Genomic DNA, 16,507 nt, shown 5'->3' with positions numbered 1-16,507 from the left:
TGGAGGTGACATGGGTGCTTATCAAGGGGATGACTGACATTGTGGAGTATAATGCAACAATAAATTATGCAATAAATAAATAATGCCATAGATTAATTATACAACAATAACTTTGATAATCATAGAACATGAAGGGGGTTTTTATTTTTTTGGCTGCGCCCTGCGGCTTGTGGGACCTTAGTTCCCTGACCAGGGATCGAACGCATGCCCCCTGCAATGGAAGCTCAGAGTCCTGACCACCAGACCGCCAGGGAATTCCCTGAATGGGTTTTTAAAACATAGTGCTTACTGAAAATAAGTAAGATCAGATTGAAATAGGTAACCAGTTGCTATTTACATAAATTAAAAATGTGTGCACACAAAAAAAGTCATGTTTTGCAGGTGAGCATTAAATACATTGGAATGGTTGTCTTTTGAGGGAGGACAAATGAGAAATGGGTGTGGAAATAAAAGAGAATAACTTTTTAAATAAAAACAAGATAAGATAGAGATCAGTGAGGATCATGTACCAAGAACTGTGTCATTAATTCAATCCTCTGTACCTGAGACCCTCATATATTGACAAAAACAGTGACGGGACAAAGGGAGGAGATGGCATTGCTGGAGCTCAGGGGTCCAAGGTTTCCCTCCAAAAGCTGGAAGCAAAGTGGGCCTGTAGAGTAGGAGCTGGACGCAGAGAGAGGGAAGAAATATTCTGGCTTTCTCCTGCCCTCCAATCTCTTGCCTACTGTGGGCTGCACCAGGCCAGAAGGCAGTGAACACAGGAGCTTGAAAACAAAAGCCCACAGGGATCAACTCCCCATGACATAGGGCAGAGCTTAGGAAGGGCTACAACTGGTTCTGAGATCAAATGGGCCAAAGATTAATTTCTAGGCAAATCAACACACACAGGCTCCAGTGTGAAGTACCCACTTTTGTCCTGTGTCTCTCTCCTTCCTTTTCCATCCTCTCTCAATCGACCTCTTTCTCCCACCGTCCCAGCCATTTTTCTTCCTCTCTCCCAACTGTCTCTCCTTATTCCTGTTGTCTCTTCTACTCCTCCATCACTCTCTCCATACACTTTACTCTATCTCCTGTATCTAGCTCCAATTTGCTTTCCTTGATTCCACTTTCTCTAGGGTTTAAACTCCTGGAAGCGTCAGAACACAGCATCTGAATGAGATCAGGAATGTGCCGTGCCCTGAGTGCCAGGACAGACCCCAGCCCTGCACTCCACCTGCTACACTGACTTATCATCTGCCCCCAATCTGTGCCTCCCCCCAACTCCCTTTTTTCCTCTTGGCACTCTTCTTGGCTTTTCCTCTCTCCCTGCCCTCCTCCCTTTGTGGTATTCCAGCATCCCTGGCTTTCCTTTTACCTTCCTGATTGGTCCCTCTCTGCTTCCATCAATCGCTTCTGCTCCTTTCTGCTCATAAATGGTTGGTTCTCCTCAACCAGCAGAACTTAGTTCTTCATCTACATCCCCTTGGTCAGATATGTGGAGCCATTCACCAAAGGTTTCCCCGCTTTGTGATTGCTCCCTAATCCGCATTCTTGGCCATCAGGAGCAGACCCTCATTCCATTCGTTCAACAAACATTTACTGAGTGTCCACCCCTAGGCTGGGTGCTGGGGATACAGAGGTAAACAAGATGCTCATCTGTCCTCAAGGTTAAGGTGCAGAGAAGAAACTATGACAATACACTATATTGGAGACACATGGACTTTTTAAAAAAAATAAATTTACTTATTTATTTTTGGCTGTGTTGGATCTTCATTGCTGCACGCAGGCTTTCTCTAGTTGTGGCGAGCGGGAGCTTCTCTTGTTGCAGAGCATGGGCTCTAGGCGCGCGGGCTTCGGTAGTTGTGGCACGCGGGTCAGCATTTGTGGCGCACAGGCTTAGTTGCTCCGTGGCATGTGGGATCTTCTGGACCAGGGCTCGAACACTTGTCCCCTGCAGCGGCAGGCAGATTCTTAACCACTGTGCCACCAGGGAAGTCCTGGGGACACATGGATTTCTGGAGGAAAGCCAAGGAAGGTGTCACAGAGAGGGTAAGCTTTTTTTGGAGGATGAATAGGAGTCCTCTGGTACTGCAGACTGAAGGATTAGCATGGCAAAGGCACCAAGGAGTGAAACAGCACAGTGTGTTCTAGGTACAAGAAGTGGTTAAGGGGGCTTCCCTGGTGGCGCAGTGGTTGAGAGTTCGCCTGCCAATGCGGCAGACACGGGTTCGTGCCTCGGTCCGGGAAGATCCCACATGCCGCGGAGTGGCTGGGCCCGTGAGCCACGGCCGCTGAGCCTGCGCGTCTGGAGCCTGTGCTCCGCAACGGGAGGGGCCACAAAAGTAAGAGTCCCGCGTACCGCAAAAAAAAAAAAAAAAAAAAAAAGTAGTTAGGAATTGACTAAAACTCAAGGGAGAGGACAGAAAGTGAGGCAAAGATAGAAGAGGAAAGGCAGGAGGTTTTGTTCACTCTGAAAAGGGGTTTGAACTTGACAGTAGGCAACAAAGACTTCTGGGGGGAGCGTGAGTGAGAGGTTGGACTGTTTTGTGTGGTACTCTGCCCTCCCTGTTGGGGAAGAGGAGCAGGGAGACCAGTCAGGGTGATGGTGGTCTGGACCAGAGTGGCAACAGTACAGGTGGAGAAAATCAGATGAATGTGAGAGTTTAGGAGGTCAAAACTCCAATGTTGATAACTAACTGGATAAAGGGGTGGGGGCGGGTGCAGGAGCGGAGAAATCAAGCATGACTTCCTCCTTCTGATAGGAGTGACAGGATGGCTAATAGGACCATTCACTGGGATGAGGAAGTTAGCAGGAGGAGCAGGTCTGGACACGCTTATCATGTGAGCTGCCCACCCACGCGGCAGCTGAACAGTCGGATCTGGAGCTCCAGAAAGAGGCCTGGGCTGGAAGTAATGGAAGCCTTAGAGAGGTAGAATGACGGGGACAGTGGGCCGGAGACCACCCTGGCCCGATCCGCTGCGGATCCGCGTTCTCCCTCCAGGTGGCACTAAAGCCCCGCGCTTCTGAGTCCCCTCTTCCCAGACGCGCGCTCTCTGTACTCCGAGTGTTCCGCTGCTCTGGGGACTCGCCACCCCTAGGTCGCGCCCTCCTCGCTGGGCAGGATTTAGCTGGGGATTCAAACCCAGAGCGACCTCTAGAAAGCGTGTCCTAGTCGTCCACGCGGCTAGCACATTTTTGGCGGCTCAGGGGCCTCAGGACTGGTGACGTGGTTGGTGTGACCACCTGTCCCTCGGGCCGCCTCCAGGAACCAACGTGGGGAACCGGTGTAGGGGCAGGGCCAGATAGACAGTGCCCAGAGCAGGGATGCATGGAAAGAGGACCACCAAGGCCAGACACCCGACCCGCTAGGAACGGAATTTCCTGTGCCCAAGGCCATCTCCGCGTGGGAAGCGTGTCGCGGATCCTTTAAGGCTCCGTCTCCCTGCCCTCCCCCGCCCGGGACCGGCCGGGACACCCGGGACCTGACATTTGGCGTCTCCCAATGTGGGAGCTAAAAATAACCACTGTGGGTTACTCCAGGCCATTGCTCCGCACCCACCCCGCGCGCCGGCTCGCGCAGTTTTGGGCCGCCCGAGTTCTCTCCCGGGCAAGTGTACCTGGCCCGTCCCTTCCTCTCGGACCCCGCCGTCCCGAGCCGCCGCTAAGGGCTTTGAAGTCGCTTCTTCAGCCCCGAACCTTGGCCGGGGGGCGGAGTCCTCACACTGAGGGGAACTTGGTCTCCAGGGGTCCCAGGACCCCCTTTTCAAAACTTCCGGGACGTAGGCCTGCGGGAACCCGCGGGGCGTGTCTCGCCCGGCTCGCTGACGGGCGTGGCCTCGCTGGCCTACCCTACAGCAGGTGCCAAACTCTCAGCCTCAGGGAGGGGCGTGGCCTTCTGGGGTGTGCGGGCTCCCGGCCAATGGGTGCTGTGAAAGGCGTGGCCCTGGGGAACCGCCGGGGCTGCTCTTCGGGTCTTTCCCCCGCCGGCCAGGCTCAGCCAGATCCCCGGGAGCTGCTCTCTGGCTCCTCGGCTTGTGGCTGTGGGTCCCGCCAGGCTCGCCCTCCGCACAAAGCTCCGCGACCCCCATCGCCCCCGCTCCCTCTGCCCGCCAAGGCTAGGGCCGCAGACCCCCAGTCGCCTCCCTCTCATCTACGGCAGCTCGTGCATCTCCAGTTCCTAAGACAAGATGCCGTCGGGCTTCCAACAGATCGGCTCCGAAGTAGGGTTTGGCATGCGGGGGCGGGACGCGGACACGGGTCCCGCTTTTCTCGGGCTGGGGTCGCGGTTGGGGTCAGCTAGGGGGCGGTCCTTGCGCAGACGCAGGGGGTGGGGGTGGGGGACTGGCTATTTATACCCGGGCTGGACAACCCGTGACGGTCGGATTCCAGTCCCTCCAAGAGGCAGAGTGCGTCTGGGGGATTATTCGGGGGCTAGGACAGCGGCTGGATTCTGCGAGTCCAGGGTTCGCCCCCTTCTCTAGTTGGCGGCGAGTTGCGCCGGGATCGTGGACACTCTGCCCTCAAGAAAGCAGGTCCAGGCGGGTCTTGCCCTTCAGCAGCTGTCCGTCTGTCTCGGCTCGCCCGCAACTTTTCGAGGACCGGAGGTTCTCCGTAGGCCCACCCCCACCCCCACTCTTGTCAGTCCTCCAGGACGCTGAACTTTCCCTCGCCCCACGGTTGGTGGAGGGGTAGAGGGGAGTGTCAGCCCTTCCTCCCCCAGCTCAGGTTTCCGTTTGGAGACAGTCTGTGCCGCCAGCGATCAGCCACCACCGCTACCGCACCTCATACCACCTTCCCGCCCCCATCCCCTGGGCAAGGCTCTCCCAGGCAAAAGCCAGTATGGCCCCCTGCCCTTCGTCGCAGCTAAGAGGGGGAAGGGAGGCCGGGGCGGAGACAGAGAAGGCCATAGGCCAGGAGGAATGACCGCGATGTCCTTTTGGGAAATGGCTTTCTTGAGCCTGTTGGGGGCTTCCAGGAGCCCGCGGAGAGAACCCCCAGATGGGAGGGGAGAGGACAGAGGCTGATGACGATAATGCACTTGTCACTTTATAAAACCAGCACTGTTGGGGACACTGTTAACATTTGATTTTGATTTTCACACTTTCACTGACAGGTAGGCAAATTAGGCAACATCACCCCTATCTCCCCAGTTCAGAGTGGGGCAGTGACTTACTCAAGGTCACACAAATCTGAACTCAGGTCTTTTAAGCCCAAGCCTGTCCCAAGGTCACAGAGGAATTGTGAGACCCAGGTTCTCAAACATTTCTCTGCCTACTGGACTCAAACATCAGTTTCTCCTCCATGCCCTGGTACTCTCGGGTTCTTCCTGCTCTTGTTTACGTTGAGATCTTCAAGCGACTCCTAATATGGCCCACTTTCCCTCGCCCAACATGTTGGATGGAACCCAGCATCTCAAGGCTCCTGCTGGGCCTGGGCCCCTTGAGGAAGGAAAGATGCCATGATTCCATGTGATATGCCTCCTCTCTGCTTCCGCCTGCCCAGGATGGGGAGCACCCCCAGCAACGAGTCACTGGGACCCTGGTCCTCGCCGTATTCTCCGCTGTGCTCGGCTCCCTGCAGTTTGGCTACAACATCGGGGTCATCAATGCCCCCCAGAAGGTGAGGGGCTACAGCTGGCAGAGTGGGGGGCCCAGACAAGGCAGGGGGTGTCAGGAGTGAGCAGAGAGGGAGGAGTCTGCAGGGAATAACTCCTGTGCTGTCCCCTAGGTGATTGAACAGAGCTACAATGAGACGTGGCTGGGGAGGCAGGGGCCTGAGGGACCCGGCTCCATCCCACCAGGCACCCTCACCATGCTCTGGGCTCTCTCGGTGGCCATCTTCTCTGTGGGCGGCATGATCTCCTCCTTCCTGATTGGAGTCATCTCTCAGTGGTTGGGAAGGTATGAGGCTGGAGGGCAAGGGAAAACAGGAAGGGAGCCAGAGTACCAATGCCCTAACTCTCACAGCCCCACTCTTTGCCTGCCAGGAAGAGGGCAATGCTGTTCAACAATGCCCTGGCAGTGCTAGGGGGCGCCCTCATGGGCCTGGCCAAGGCGGCTGCCTCCTACGAGTTGCTCATTCTTGGACGGTTCCTCATTGGCGCCTACTCAGGTACCCGCGGGCACTGTGGTCCCGCCCAGTGCCTTGCTCTCCTTCACTCTCCCTGGGCTTGGGGGTCAGAGTGGGCAGCTGCCCTCAGAAGCTCTCTCCTTCCCTCTGCCCAGGGCTGACGTCGGGGCTGGTGCCCATGTACGTGGGGGAGATCGCCCCCACTCACCTGCGGGGCGCCTTGGGGACACTCAACCAACTGGCCATCGTCACTGGCATCCTGATTGCCCAGGTGACTGGACCTGGCCTCATGGGAGGCTGGGAAGGGGGTTGGGGTGGGGCTCTGGGGACAGGCTGAACGGCCTGCCCTCCCTCCCACCCTTCTGCCACAGGTACTGGGCTTGGAGTCCATACTGGGCACTGCTACCCTATGGCCACTTCTCCTGGGCATCACTATGCTGCCTGCCCTCCTGCAGCTGGTCCTGCTGCCCTTCTGCCCAGAAAGCCCCCGCTACCTGTACATCATCCGGAACCTGGAGGGGCCCGCCAGAAAGAGTGAGCTCCCGCGCCGTCTTGCTGGTGCCTGTCCTCCTCCCAGGCCCCCTCCCTGCCCTCTCAGACCTGACCCTACTCACCTCCAGGTTTGAAGCGCCTGACAGGCTGGGCCGACGTGTCTGAAGAGCTGGCTGAGCTGAAGGAGGAGAAGCGGAAGCTGGAGCATGAGCGGCCACTGTCCCTGCTCCAGCTCCTGGGCAGCCACATCCACCGGCAACCCCTCGTCATTGCAATTGTGCTGCAGCTGAGCCAGCAGCTGTCGGGCATCAACGCAGTACGTATGCAGCAGCCTCCAGGAAGGGCAAGGGTCAGGGAAGAGCCTGAGAGGAGGGAAGAAGGGAGCAAGCCCCCTCCGTTAAAATTCAGGGTCAGTCCAGCTTGGAGTGGCTGCAAGGGAGGGAGGGACACATCCCTGCCATCCCCTTTTCTTCTCGCCCACCTCTAGGTTTTCTATTATTCAACCAGCATCTTCGAGACGGCGGGGGTAGGGCAACCAGCCTACGCCACCATCGGAGCCGGTGTGGTCAACACGGTCTTCACCTTGGTCTCGGTAACTACTTACCTCTGGAAGGGCCCCCACCATTGGTTTCACAACCCTGGGCTTCCTGGAGATCCAGCTCTTGGTTGGCCCCACCCACCTAACCCCTCCCACTTCCCAAGCCTTAAAGGCCCCTTGCAAGCCCTGACTCTCCCCTCAGGTGTTCTTGGTGGAACGGGCTGGGCGCCGGACCCTCCAACTCCTAGGCCTGGCAGGCATGTGTGGCTGTGCCATCTTGATGACCGTGGCTCTGCTTCTGCTGGTGAGGCCTAGGGAGAGGGAAGGGGACCCGTGGCCCAACCCGGGGGAACTGCCCCAAGGGGCTCTGTGGGCAGCCAGGGCCATGCCTCAACATACATGCCTTTGATCCTGAGGCCAGGCCGTATGCCAGGACCGTGCTGCCGAGGGACCCAGGCTGCACTTCCCCCTCTGGGTGGAAGCTGTGGCACAATCCTGGCAGCCGGGGAGGAGAGCCCCTGTCAAGCCTCAGGACCAATAACTCCTAAGGACCCAGCTCTAGAAGCAAGTGGGAATCCACAGTCATAAGAGCTGGGAGACCACACGTTCCCTCTGCCCTGAATTGGCAAAGGGTGGCCAGCTGAATGTCAAATGCTCGAGGACCTATTCTAACCAAGGGTGGCCAGCCCCCCGTGAGCAGCTGGTAGGGGCAGATGCCAGTTTGCTGGGTTGAGGGCAAAGGAAGATCCAGAAAGACCTGAACTGAATTCTCCACCCTCCCTGCCTGGCCCCCAGGAGCGGGTTCCAGCCATGAGCTATGTCTCCATCGTGGCCACCTTTGGCTTTGTGGCCTTCTTTGAGATTGGCCCTGGCCCCATCCCCTGGTTCATCGTGGCCGAGCTCTTCAGCCAGGGACCCCGCCCAGCAGCCATGGCTGTGGCTGGTTTCTCCAACTGGACGTGCAACTTCATCATTGGCATGGGTTTCCAGTATGTTGCGGTAGGTCCCCTGCCCGGTACCCATCTCCCACATGGTCAGCCAGAGGATGGTAACTCACACTCACAACTAGCCCAGTTGCTTTCCAGTCAGCATTTCCCCCTTTCCCCTGCCCATAGAGTGCTGGTCTGGGGGTCACTTTGGTGGACCACGTGGGTCCTGAAGACCACCTGTTCCACCAGAATCAAAGAAGGGAACTGACCTAGATTGGATAACAACAGGTTTCTTCAGAACAAACTAGTGGCATAACTTACTTAGACTAGGAGTAATATTACAAACTTCATATTAATACTGCAAATGGCCGGGAATCCACTCTGACTTCAGTGACTCAGGATGGTAAGAGAGGGAGAAACCAGGAGAGTTGGGGTTCAGAGAATTCTTTTCTCACTAAATTCTCCCAGTAATTTCCATTGCCCCGCAAAGGAGCCACCTGCTCTGTGCAGTATCCCTGTGAAGGCTTTCGTCCCTGGCTTGCCGGAGGCCACCCGTTCCCTCCCCTCTGTCAACACCTCTTTCTCCACTTGTCCCAGGATGCTATGGGTCCCTACGTCTTCCTTCTATTCGCGGTCCTCCTGCTTGGCTTCTTCATCTTCACCTTCTTAAAAGTGCCTGAAACCCGCGGCCGGACGTTTGACCAGATCTCAGCCGCCTTCCGCCGGACACCCTCTCTTTTAGAGCAGGAGGTGAAACCCAGCACAGAGCTTGAGTACTTAGGGCCAGATGAGAATGACTGAGGGGCCAAGCAGGGGCGGGAGAGCCAGTTCTTCAACCCGCCCAGAGACCCCCTCCTTTCCTCTGCAGCACTTTAACCCTCTCTTCCCCATTACTTCCAGGGTGGAGAAACCCCCTGCAGCCTGGTGGAATTGGGAAGCTGGAGGGAAGGGTGGTCTGAGCACCCCCCTCATTCCCCTCGTGTGACTCTTGGATTATTTGTGTTGTGGTTAGGCTGTGGCCGTGGGGTGGGCCATTCTCCCTTCTCATCCCCTCCTTCCGCTGTAGCCCACCCGCACCCCGCCCCAGCTCCAGGATACTTCCGCCCCGGCCAGAGTAGGGGGATTATAGGGAGGAGAGGCTCTAAGACTGACTTTCCGGTGGGCGTGAACTGAAGCCAAGAGCAGGACTGGGGAAGAGATATCCAGTTCCTGCCACCTTGGACTCCTCCCACTCTGGCACTTTCTCTGAATTCTTGCCACAGACTCTGGGTGAAAGGGGGGGGTCTGTCTTGTCCCCTCCAGGGCAAAGGACGCACCCCTCCCAAGGTCTAACCTCACCTCTCTCACTGCAGGCTCAGTCCTCTTGCTCGGGCTTCTGGGGTGAGAGGGAACACACGTCCACATGTGGGGAGAGGAAGGGACAGCAGGCGCCTCTCTAGACTCAGGGTTCCGGGCCCCACCCCAGCTGCTCCCCAAGGCTGCCAGATGGGGGCCCCAGCTCTTTCCTCCTCTCCCATCCCGGGAGGGTGTTGTACCCAAAGGCTTTTGACCAACTAAGGGAAAGAGGGATTTGAAAGGCTGCCTGTGAACACTGGGCTGGGAGGAGCCTTCAGATATTTTTGTATATGTTTGGAAAAGAAGGGGCAGGGAGAAGAAACTGAAGGTCTGTTGTACTAAATGTATATATATATAGATCCGTATATAAAGTTACTGTATGAGATGAGCGTCCTGTCATGAGAAGACACTCCGGGATGGGCTGAGGCAGGGACCATAGCCACCCCAACCCCCATCTCCTCTCCATCCTGCCTCAGCTCGAGGCCGCAGAACCCTCTGGATGCTGTCACTCACTCGCCCCCGCGCCCCCCGCCACCTCAAGAGTTGTAGTCACTGCTTTCCTTAGCGGTAGTAAATGCTCGGTAAGGTGACGCTGCAGGTGCCAGACGCTGCTCTCGGCACTTCAGGAAACACTCATTCTGCCAGCGAGGCATTAGCCCCGTTTCACAGATGGGAAAAGTCAACTTCACAGGGATGAAGGCACTTCTGCAGAGCTGTACAGCTAGAGACGTGGGCACAGGATCTGAGCGCAGGCCCTGCCGCCGCCCCCTCTACAGTAAGTTACCAGCGAGGCTCTGAACAGAAAAGAGGCAGAGACCAAGACAACAGGAAAGCCTGTTTTTGTTTTTACTGGAGGCTCAGGTGGCACATGACGGTTCATAAAATGGCTTCAGAGGTAGGGGGTAATGGGGAAACAAAAAATAAACTGGGAGGGGAAAGAAAAACAACCAGGAGGAGGTAAGAGCTGGCTGGTTCCTTCTCAGCCTGATTTAGGGGAGGGAGTTGGTGACTCTGAACTATAAGGATGGATCCCTTCCTTTAACCCTTGGTCAGGGAGAGAAAAAAAAGCCAAAGGCTGTTGCTTTGGCCCTCCTGAGTCTCCAGGAAAAAGGGGAAAAGCTGGTGTTTCGATGTCATGAATTGTGGGAAAGCGGGGAGGGAGGTGCTGGGTAGGATCCAGGTCAGTTGGAAAAACTGGCAGATACCTGAGAGGAAGAGAGACCGAAAAATCACGACCAGCAGCTTATCACCACCCAGCCCCATCCCCACCCTCTTGGTACCTGTCCTGGGCCTGCCACTCACCAGATGGTGGCTCTGGGTGTCCTTCGAGTTGGAATCACTCCGGTATGCCAGTTGGGGGGTCCCCACTGTTGATGGGGGCCGAGGTCTAGAGAGAACAAGGGTGGCCGACTGAGACCCTCTTGTCCTTTGGAGCCCCCAACTTCAACCTCCTCCCACCTTTTCTCTTCCCATTCCTCCCCCAGTTCACATCCACAGGCTGGTGCTGGGGCTCCCAGCAGAGCTGAGAGGGAGTCTGCAGGGGGTGATGTGGGCTCGACCGCCTCTGCTGGGGTTTCCTGGTGGGTTGGGGTGCCCCCAGGCGTGGACCCAGCAGCACTGTCTCTTGGGTGTCAGGCTGCGTGAAACAGGGTGGGTGGGAGCAAGGCCAGGAGAAGGGGGACAAAGAGAGGGAAGGGAAAGGAAAAGAAGACAGAAGTGGGGGAAGAAGGGAGACAGGCAAGTTGGCCACAGCCTTTTCCTTCATTCTCCCCTGCCACACAGGGACAGTCCAAGGTCCTCACCTCTGGGGCTGTGGGCCGCCCGGGTCCAGGGGGCTGCTGACGTCTCCGCTGGAAGTAGGGGCGGTTTCGTGAGCGCTGGGGCTCAGGCCGGGAACCGTCAGTGGGGCCTTGGCTGGGCTTGGTCTCGCCATCCCCACTTTCTGTGGTGGGCTGCTGGGGTGGCCTGGGGTGGAAAGGCCTGGGGAGAAAAGTAGGGACCCTGAAGGGACAGGAGCCCTGTGCGGACCACGTCCCTCCCTCCCAGGGCCACCCAGCAGAGGTGGACCAGGCTGCCTCTCCATCCCCACCCCACCCCAGCAGTGCCTGCTAACCCCTGGGCACCTCAGCAGTAATTGCTCAGCTACCCAGCCCTCATGACCACTGGCTTCAGGGCCATCCCCTTCCCATCCTCCTGTCCCCATACTGGCTGGCGAAGGGGAAGACAGAGCCCAGGACAGGGAGTCTTACCTTCGGTACCTGGGCCGGAATCTGGGTGGGGGTACCCGCTCATCTCCCTGCTGTTGGTCCCCCTCCAACGGGGCTCTCTCTTTGGGTTCTGCCCCATCAGTGCCCTGGGAACACACAAAGGCCCGGGTGAGCCGGGTGGCACCAGCTGTCCAGGCGTCTGCAGCTCTTCCCAGGCCACCATTCTGCTTCGTCTGGGGACTCTGGTCTCCAGCCTCACCAACTCTCGCAGCTGGTCCCCACGTTCCCAGTTCCCCTCACCTCTATGGGCGGCTGCTGGTTGGGGGGCCGAGGGCCTCGCACAAAGCGCCGTCGGTAGAAGAAGGGTGGTGGGCGCCGTCGTCTGGGCCGCTGCCCGGAGTCTTCAGCACGCTCCCCTTCGCTGCCTAGTTCTATCCGGCCCGATGGAGCCTCTGCCACCATGGGTGGCGGGGCAGCTGGGCGGGGCCGGGGGATGAATCGGCGGAACCTACGTCGGTTGGGGGCATAGCGGCTGCCCTTCACTGGCACCCCGCCGGGCCCAGTTACATTAGCAGCTTCTGCGCCCTGCGGGGGGAGGTGGGGAGGAACGGGTGAGAACCTGCTCCAAAAACCAGTGCGCAACCTTCCCAGTCTTGCCTGAATCATTGTCTTCCCATCCTTCCAGCTAAATGCCCCTTTCCAGCTTTCCTCCAGGTCCTATAACTTCTACTTCTTTCCACCCTCCCCAGAGAAAGAGTGGCAGGTGTTTGGACCCTTCTAGGAGGGACCACATCTGCAACTGGTCCTTTTGAAATAGCTGCCACTGGACCCTCTTGAGGTTTAGCCTGGAGGTGGGGTGGGGAGGGAGAAAGAGGGCTGGCAGTAGGTGTCTGTCTCCGGGAGGGCTGATTCTGAGAGGAGAATGTGGGCACGGGCCCCGCGTGGAGAACAGGCATGGGAGTATTCGGTGAACTACAAAGAAACCCAGATACTGCTGACTGGTGACAGCGACACGTTCTTTAGGACATCCCTTGGAGTGGCCAGAACGTTAAGAATGACAAGGTCTGCGTGAGGACACAGTCCTGGTCCTACAGCCTGGGCTGCTCGGCCAGAGGAGGAGCTGGCCTGAGGAGGCCAGAGCCTCAGGGGACTTCCAGGCCACCCTCCCACGGCTTGGTGGGCTCTCCATCCCACCGCAGCCCTCGAACCTTCTCTCCTTCCACGACATCGAACTCCACAGTCTCCCCATCTCCAACGCTGCGCAGAAACTTCCTCGGGTTGTTTCTTTTAATAGCTGTCTGGTTAGGGAAAGGCCAGGAGAAAGGTGAGGACAGCCAGCCGGGAGTCTCTCGCGCCCCTGCTGGGTCCACCACCCAATTTCATTCTTTTCAAAATTTTATTGAATACTTGTGGGCTGGGGCTGGAGGGTGAAGCAAGGAGAAGGCAGTCAAAGTTTAGCGGGGGAAAAGCCACAGACTAGCGGCTTTCAAACAACTGTGCAGTTCACCATGGTCCCCAGAACACACTCCCTCCTCCCCCACCCCTCAAGGATTTCAAGAAGGGAAGCAAGAAACATGAACTCAAAAGCAAAACAAAAAGCTGAGAGAGTCTTAAGTTGCAAAGTGGGTAAAACGTACTGTGCTTCTTACCTCAATCCCACTGAGAGCGCTCTCCACCAAAGCAGTGGTTCTCAAACTGTGCGTGCATCACAAACACCTGGAGAGCTTGTAAAAACAGGCTGCTGGTCCCTCCCCCAAGCCTGATTGATTCGCTAGGACTGAGGTGGGCCTGAGAATTTGGATGTCAGGTGATGCTGCTGTTGCAGGGACCACACTTTGAGAACCACTGCACCCAAGTAGCGCAAGCCTGTGTCCTTTCCCTTGGACACCGCCTGTAACTCATTCTAAGGGTGTTCACAGGTCCCAGTAGGTAGTGAGCGTGCCATGCCCAGAGGGCAACAGGTACGTTTCTTACAGAGACAACCCAACACAAGTGGGGCCAATGCAGTTAATACAGGCACCTGAGGCGGGTGGATGGGGGAACTATTTCCAGGTAGGAGATGAAAGCTGGAGAAACATGATCTGTGCTGCTAAGGATAAGGGCAAAAGCCATCAAAGAGGGCGGGTTCCTCCCCTCAGAAAGTCAACCTAGCTCTTACCTGGTGAACAAAGACATCCTCCTTGGTGTCATTCCTGCAGGACAGGATGGGTTGTTAGGGGGTGACTTTGGTAAGGCGCTCACCTCCACTGAAGCCTCCCTAGCTGCCATTCCTAAGACTCTTGGCCCCATCCTCTCCACCTTCCACGGCAGCTTGGGGTGAAACAGGGCCCAGGGAGTGAGACAAGAGCCAGCGGGGGCCCCCTGAAGCTGGTATGAAGCAAATATCCCTAAAACCTCCATGAAAAACCTGGGCTTCACGAGGAAAGGGCTGTGGGGGGAGGCAAAGTCACCTTGAAGGAGCTGGGCCAGATTTCACCTGCTGAGCACTCCACCCTCTACCCCAGGGCACCTTAGAACCTGGTGGTGCTGGGTATAACTGTCCCCAGCCAACAACCCCTCTTCCCCAAACCACATCACGGGTGGAAAATTCCACTCGGTTTCCTTCCTTCTATAGTCAAGGAGGGAGAAAGTGGGGACGGGAGTTGAGGTGCAGAACACGTTTGAGGAGGGGAAAATGGGTCAAGAACTTGCTCCAAACAGCCACAAAACTGTGTTCTCAGCCTGGAGGTGAACCCCAGGCCCCCTCTCAACACACCAAGAAATCAAGGATGAGAGAGAACATTCGATCTGTCACGACCTTGCCTATCACCCCAGTTTATCCTAGCACCCCAATGGGGGAGGGGTGAGGTCTTCCCTCAGAACCTCCCAGGAGTCCTCATTTCCAGAATTAGAGAGGGACCCTTCCCTAGAACAAGTGTTCTAGCTTTAAAGCACTTAGATCTGCACAAAGGTCAGCCTGCTAAGAGGGAACTGGGACCTCCCAGGAGGTCTGGGCTCGGCAGGGTGCCTGGGCTGGGGAAGGCCCTCTGGGAGAGACCTGGCTCCGCTCAGAATCCGCCACTACGCCCCGCCCAGTGCGGGGGCGGGGGTAGGTGGGTGCTGCGGAACTGAAGGAAAGCAGCAGCCTCGGGCTGTGCTGGCGCCTCCCTTCCCCAACCCCCACCGGACGCAGTCCCATCAGGTGGGGGATTGATTCAACGAGCTAACAGCTCCGTTAGGGAGATGAGTTATGAGAGTGCTAAGTGTGCTGCCCTAAACAGGAAATGAGTGAGGATTCCAGCCCGGAGGCACAGAGAGCAGGTACATTCTGCCACAAAGGCGGCGGCAAACTAAACCAGAAGGTGACCCAGACAGGCTTGGGAGGGTCAGAACCAGGTTTGCCAACTTCTTAGATCATTAATCCTCTGCTGCCCTTGAAGATGTGGAGGCGGCTTCGCCTTGCCCACATCTGTGCTGTGGTTAAAGACTTTCAATCAGCGTCAGCTGGACATTGCAACCATGTGCCTTGGTAGGGGTAGGGATGAGGCTGGAAAGGTGTCCAGTCCCACAGGCCAGTTTGGAAGGCACCCATTCCACCCCCTCCCTGGGTTCCTCAGATACCTGTTGATGAATCCGTAACCATTCCGCACGTTGAACCATTTGACAGTGCCCAGGACTTGGATTGCTGCCAGGCAGGGATGCAGTGGGGACAGTAAGATGGGGAAAGAGATGGAGTTCGACTCAGTTTTGATACACTCCAAAATCTAGTCTACCTCCCTATTACCTATTAAGCTTAACTTCACGCCAACCAGGTTTCACCCAGTAGCTTCAAGGCATTCTTACCCCAGTTCCACTACGTAAATGGAAGCGCCCATACAGGGGGGCTCAGGCTTTCAAAACTTCCGATTCTAAGGCACGTTCCTCACATCCTACAAATCAAGGCCCTTCACCTAGAACCGGGTACTCACCTGGTCCACGAACTTCCGCCCTCAGGTCATAACTGAGGGTCTCTCTAGCCCTCCCAGTGTAAGGGTCACTAGTGCACTTGCTTCCTGGTCCCAGAGATTTACCTAACACTAACTCGAGTCATCAAGGCCAAAAGTCTCCCGCCCCGGGGGCGTGGCCAGACCCTACCAGACTAACCACGCCCTCCCGCCCAAGAACTGCAGGATTTCCCACCAGGGGAACCCACTTCGGTCCGCTGGCCTCAGCCTAGCTAGTCCTTTGAGTCTCGAGCCAAACCGGCCTTCGGCTTTCCGGACCCCACCGGGGTCCACGATGCCCCTCCCCCAGCCCGCCGACCCCCTTAGAGCAGCCCTGGCGCGCGCCCCGCCCCTCACCCAGCACCGGCTTGTCCGCCTGACTCCGGGCCGGGGGCGCGGGGGTCCCCGAGGCCGCCGTCGCTGGGTTGCCAGGGGTGCGGGGGCCCGGCGCCGAGGGGGTCCCAGCAGCGGGGACCGAGGAGGCTGCGGCTCCGACTCCGCCCGCCCCGCTGCCTGCTTTCTGCGACTCCCCTGCGGGCACCGGAACCACCACCGCTACCACCCCTGCCGCCGTCGCGGGCACCGTGGCCGCGGGGGCCGCTGTCGCCACCACTGCCGCCTCCGCCTCGCTCATCCCGCCGGGCCCAGTACCGGCCCCCGCCGCCACCTCCTCCTCCTCCGCCGCCACCGGCCCGGCCCCTCCCCCTGGCTCGCGAACCCACTGCCAGGCTTGGTCCTCGCGCCCCGAGCCTCGCCTGCACGCCGGCAGCGGGCCCTGAGCCGAGGCCAATCGGAGCCCGCAGCCGCGGCGCGCGCAGGCCCCGCCTCCCGGCCACAGGCCAATCCTAGCGAAGCTACCCCCCCAGGCCAGCACGCCGGCCCCGCCTCCTGAACTTGGCGAGGAGGCCGAGGCCCCCGCCCGCAGCCTTGTAAGTACACCTGGGCCCCGCCCCGTTGCCGTCACGTGACCGACCACAGCCCAACCCATTGGC

At 57.8% G+C, this 16,507-nt stretch overlaps 2 protein-coding genes and 1 long non-coding RNA gene across 5 annotated transcripts; 1 reads left to right on the top strand and 2 right to left on the bottom strand.

Annotated features, from left to right (window-relative positions):
- Positions 1-1,700: 1,700 nt before the first annotated feature.
- On the bottom strand, positions 1,701-3,846 carry LOC137211558 (uncharacterized). Its single transcript, XR_010937138.1, has 2 exons — positions 3,601-3,846; positions 1,701-1,933 (listed from the first exon to the last, which is right to left on the bottom strand). It is a non-coding gene; the product is annotated as an uncharacterized lncRNA (long non-coding RNA).
- A 96-nt stretch (positions 3,847-3,942) lies between these two features.
- On the top strand, positions 3,943-9,729 carry SLC2A4 (solute carrier family 2 member 4). 3 transcript variants are annotated; one of them, XM_067714017.1, is made up of 11 exons: positions 3,943-4,203; positions 5,486-5,602; positions 5,711-5,883; positions 5,970-6,094; positions 6,208-6,323; positions 6,424-6,586; positions 6,673-6,860; positions 7,032-7,136; positions 7,285-7,386; positions 7,878-8,081; positions 8,912-9,729. In XM_067714017.1, exons 1-11 carry the CDS (start codon positions 4,171-4,173, stop codon positions 9,182-9,184), a joined length of 1,599 nt encoding a protein of 532 aa, XP_067570118.1. In that variant the 5' UTR covers positions 3,943-4,170; the 3' UTR covers positions 9,185-9,729. The 3 variants fall into 3 exon arrangements, with proteins under 3 accessions (XP_067570118.1, XP_067570117.1, XP_067570116.1); XM_067714016.1 differs by having other exon boundaries at positions 8,609-9,040; XM_067714015.1 differs by having other exon boundaries at positions 6,208-6,327; positions 6,428-6,586; positions 8,609-9,040.
- A 449-nt stretch (positions 9,730-10,178) lies between these two features.
- YBX2 (Y-box binding protein 2) lies at positions 10,179-16,208 on the bottom strand. Its single transcript, XM_067714019.1, has 9 exons — positions 15,873-16,208; positions 15,154-15,217; positions 13,712-13,745; positions 12,762-12,851; positions 11,854-12,138; positions 11,596-11,699; positions 11,149-11,326; positions 10,649-10,733; positions 10,179-10,551 (listed from the first exon to the last, which is right to left on the bottom strand). Exons 1-8 carry the CDS (start codon positions 16,147-16,149, stop codon positions 10,683-10,685), a joined length of 1,083 nt encoding a protein of 360 aa, XP_067570120.1. The 5' UTR covers positions 16,150-16,208; the 3' UTR covers positions 10,179-10,551; positions 10,649-10,682.
- Positions 16,209-16,507: the final 299 nt, after the last annotated feature.

Source organism: Pseudorca crassidens, chromosome 19 (genome assembly GCF_039906515.1).
Source record: "Pseudorca crassidens isolate mPseCra1 chromosome 19, mPseCra1.hap1, whole genome shotgun sequence".
NCBI lineage: Eukaryota > Metazoa > Chordata > Mammalia > Artiodactyla > Delphinidae > Pseudorca > Pseudorca crassidens.
Note: the sequence above shows the minus strand (reverse complement) of the source record. Positions and strands in the feature narration are given on the sequence as shown.

What these genes read in the sequence shown, in the direction of transcription:
- YBX2 (XM_067714019.1), bottom strand. Translation starts at nt 16,149, where the DNA reads ATGAGCGAGGCGGAGGCGGCAGTGGTGGCGACAGCGGCCCCCGCGGCC. An exon ending in TTCCGGCCCAGGTACCGAAG is followed by an intron (nt 11,327 to 11,595) that starts GTAAGACTCCCT and finishes TTTTCTCCCCAG; the next exon opens with GCCTTTCCACCCCAGGCCAC. An exon ending in GGCGGCCCACAGCCCCAGAG is followed by an intron (nt 10,734 to 11,148) that starts GTGAGGACCTTG and finishes TGTTCTCTCTAG; the next exon opens with ACCTCGGCCCCCATCAACAG.
- SLC2A4 (XM_067714017.1), top strand. Translation starts at nt 4,171, where the DNA reads ATGCCGTCGGGCTTCCAACAGATCGGCTCCGAA. An exon ending in TCATCAATGCCCCCCAGAAG is followed by an intron (nt 5,603 to 5,710) that starts GTGAGGGGCTAC and finishes GCTGTCCCCTAG; the next exon opens with GTGATTGAACAGAGCTACAA. An exon ending in CCGTGGCTCTGCTTCTGCTG is followed by an intron (nt 7,387 to 7,877) that starts GTGAGGCCTAGG and finishes CCTGGCCCCCAG; the next exon opens with GAGCGGGTTCCAGCCATGAG.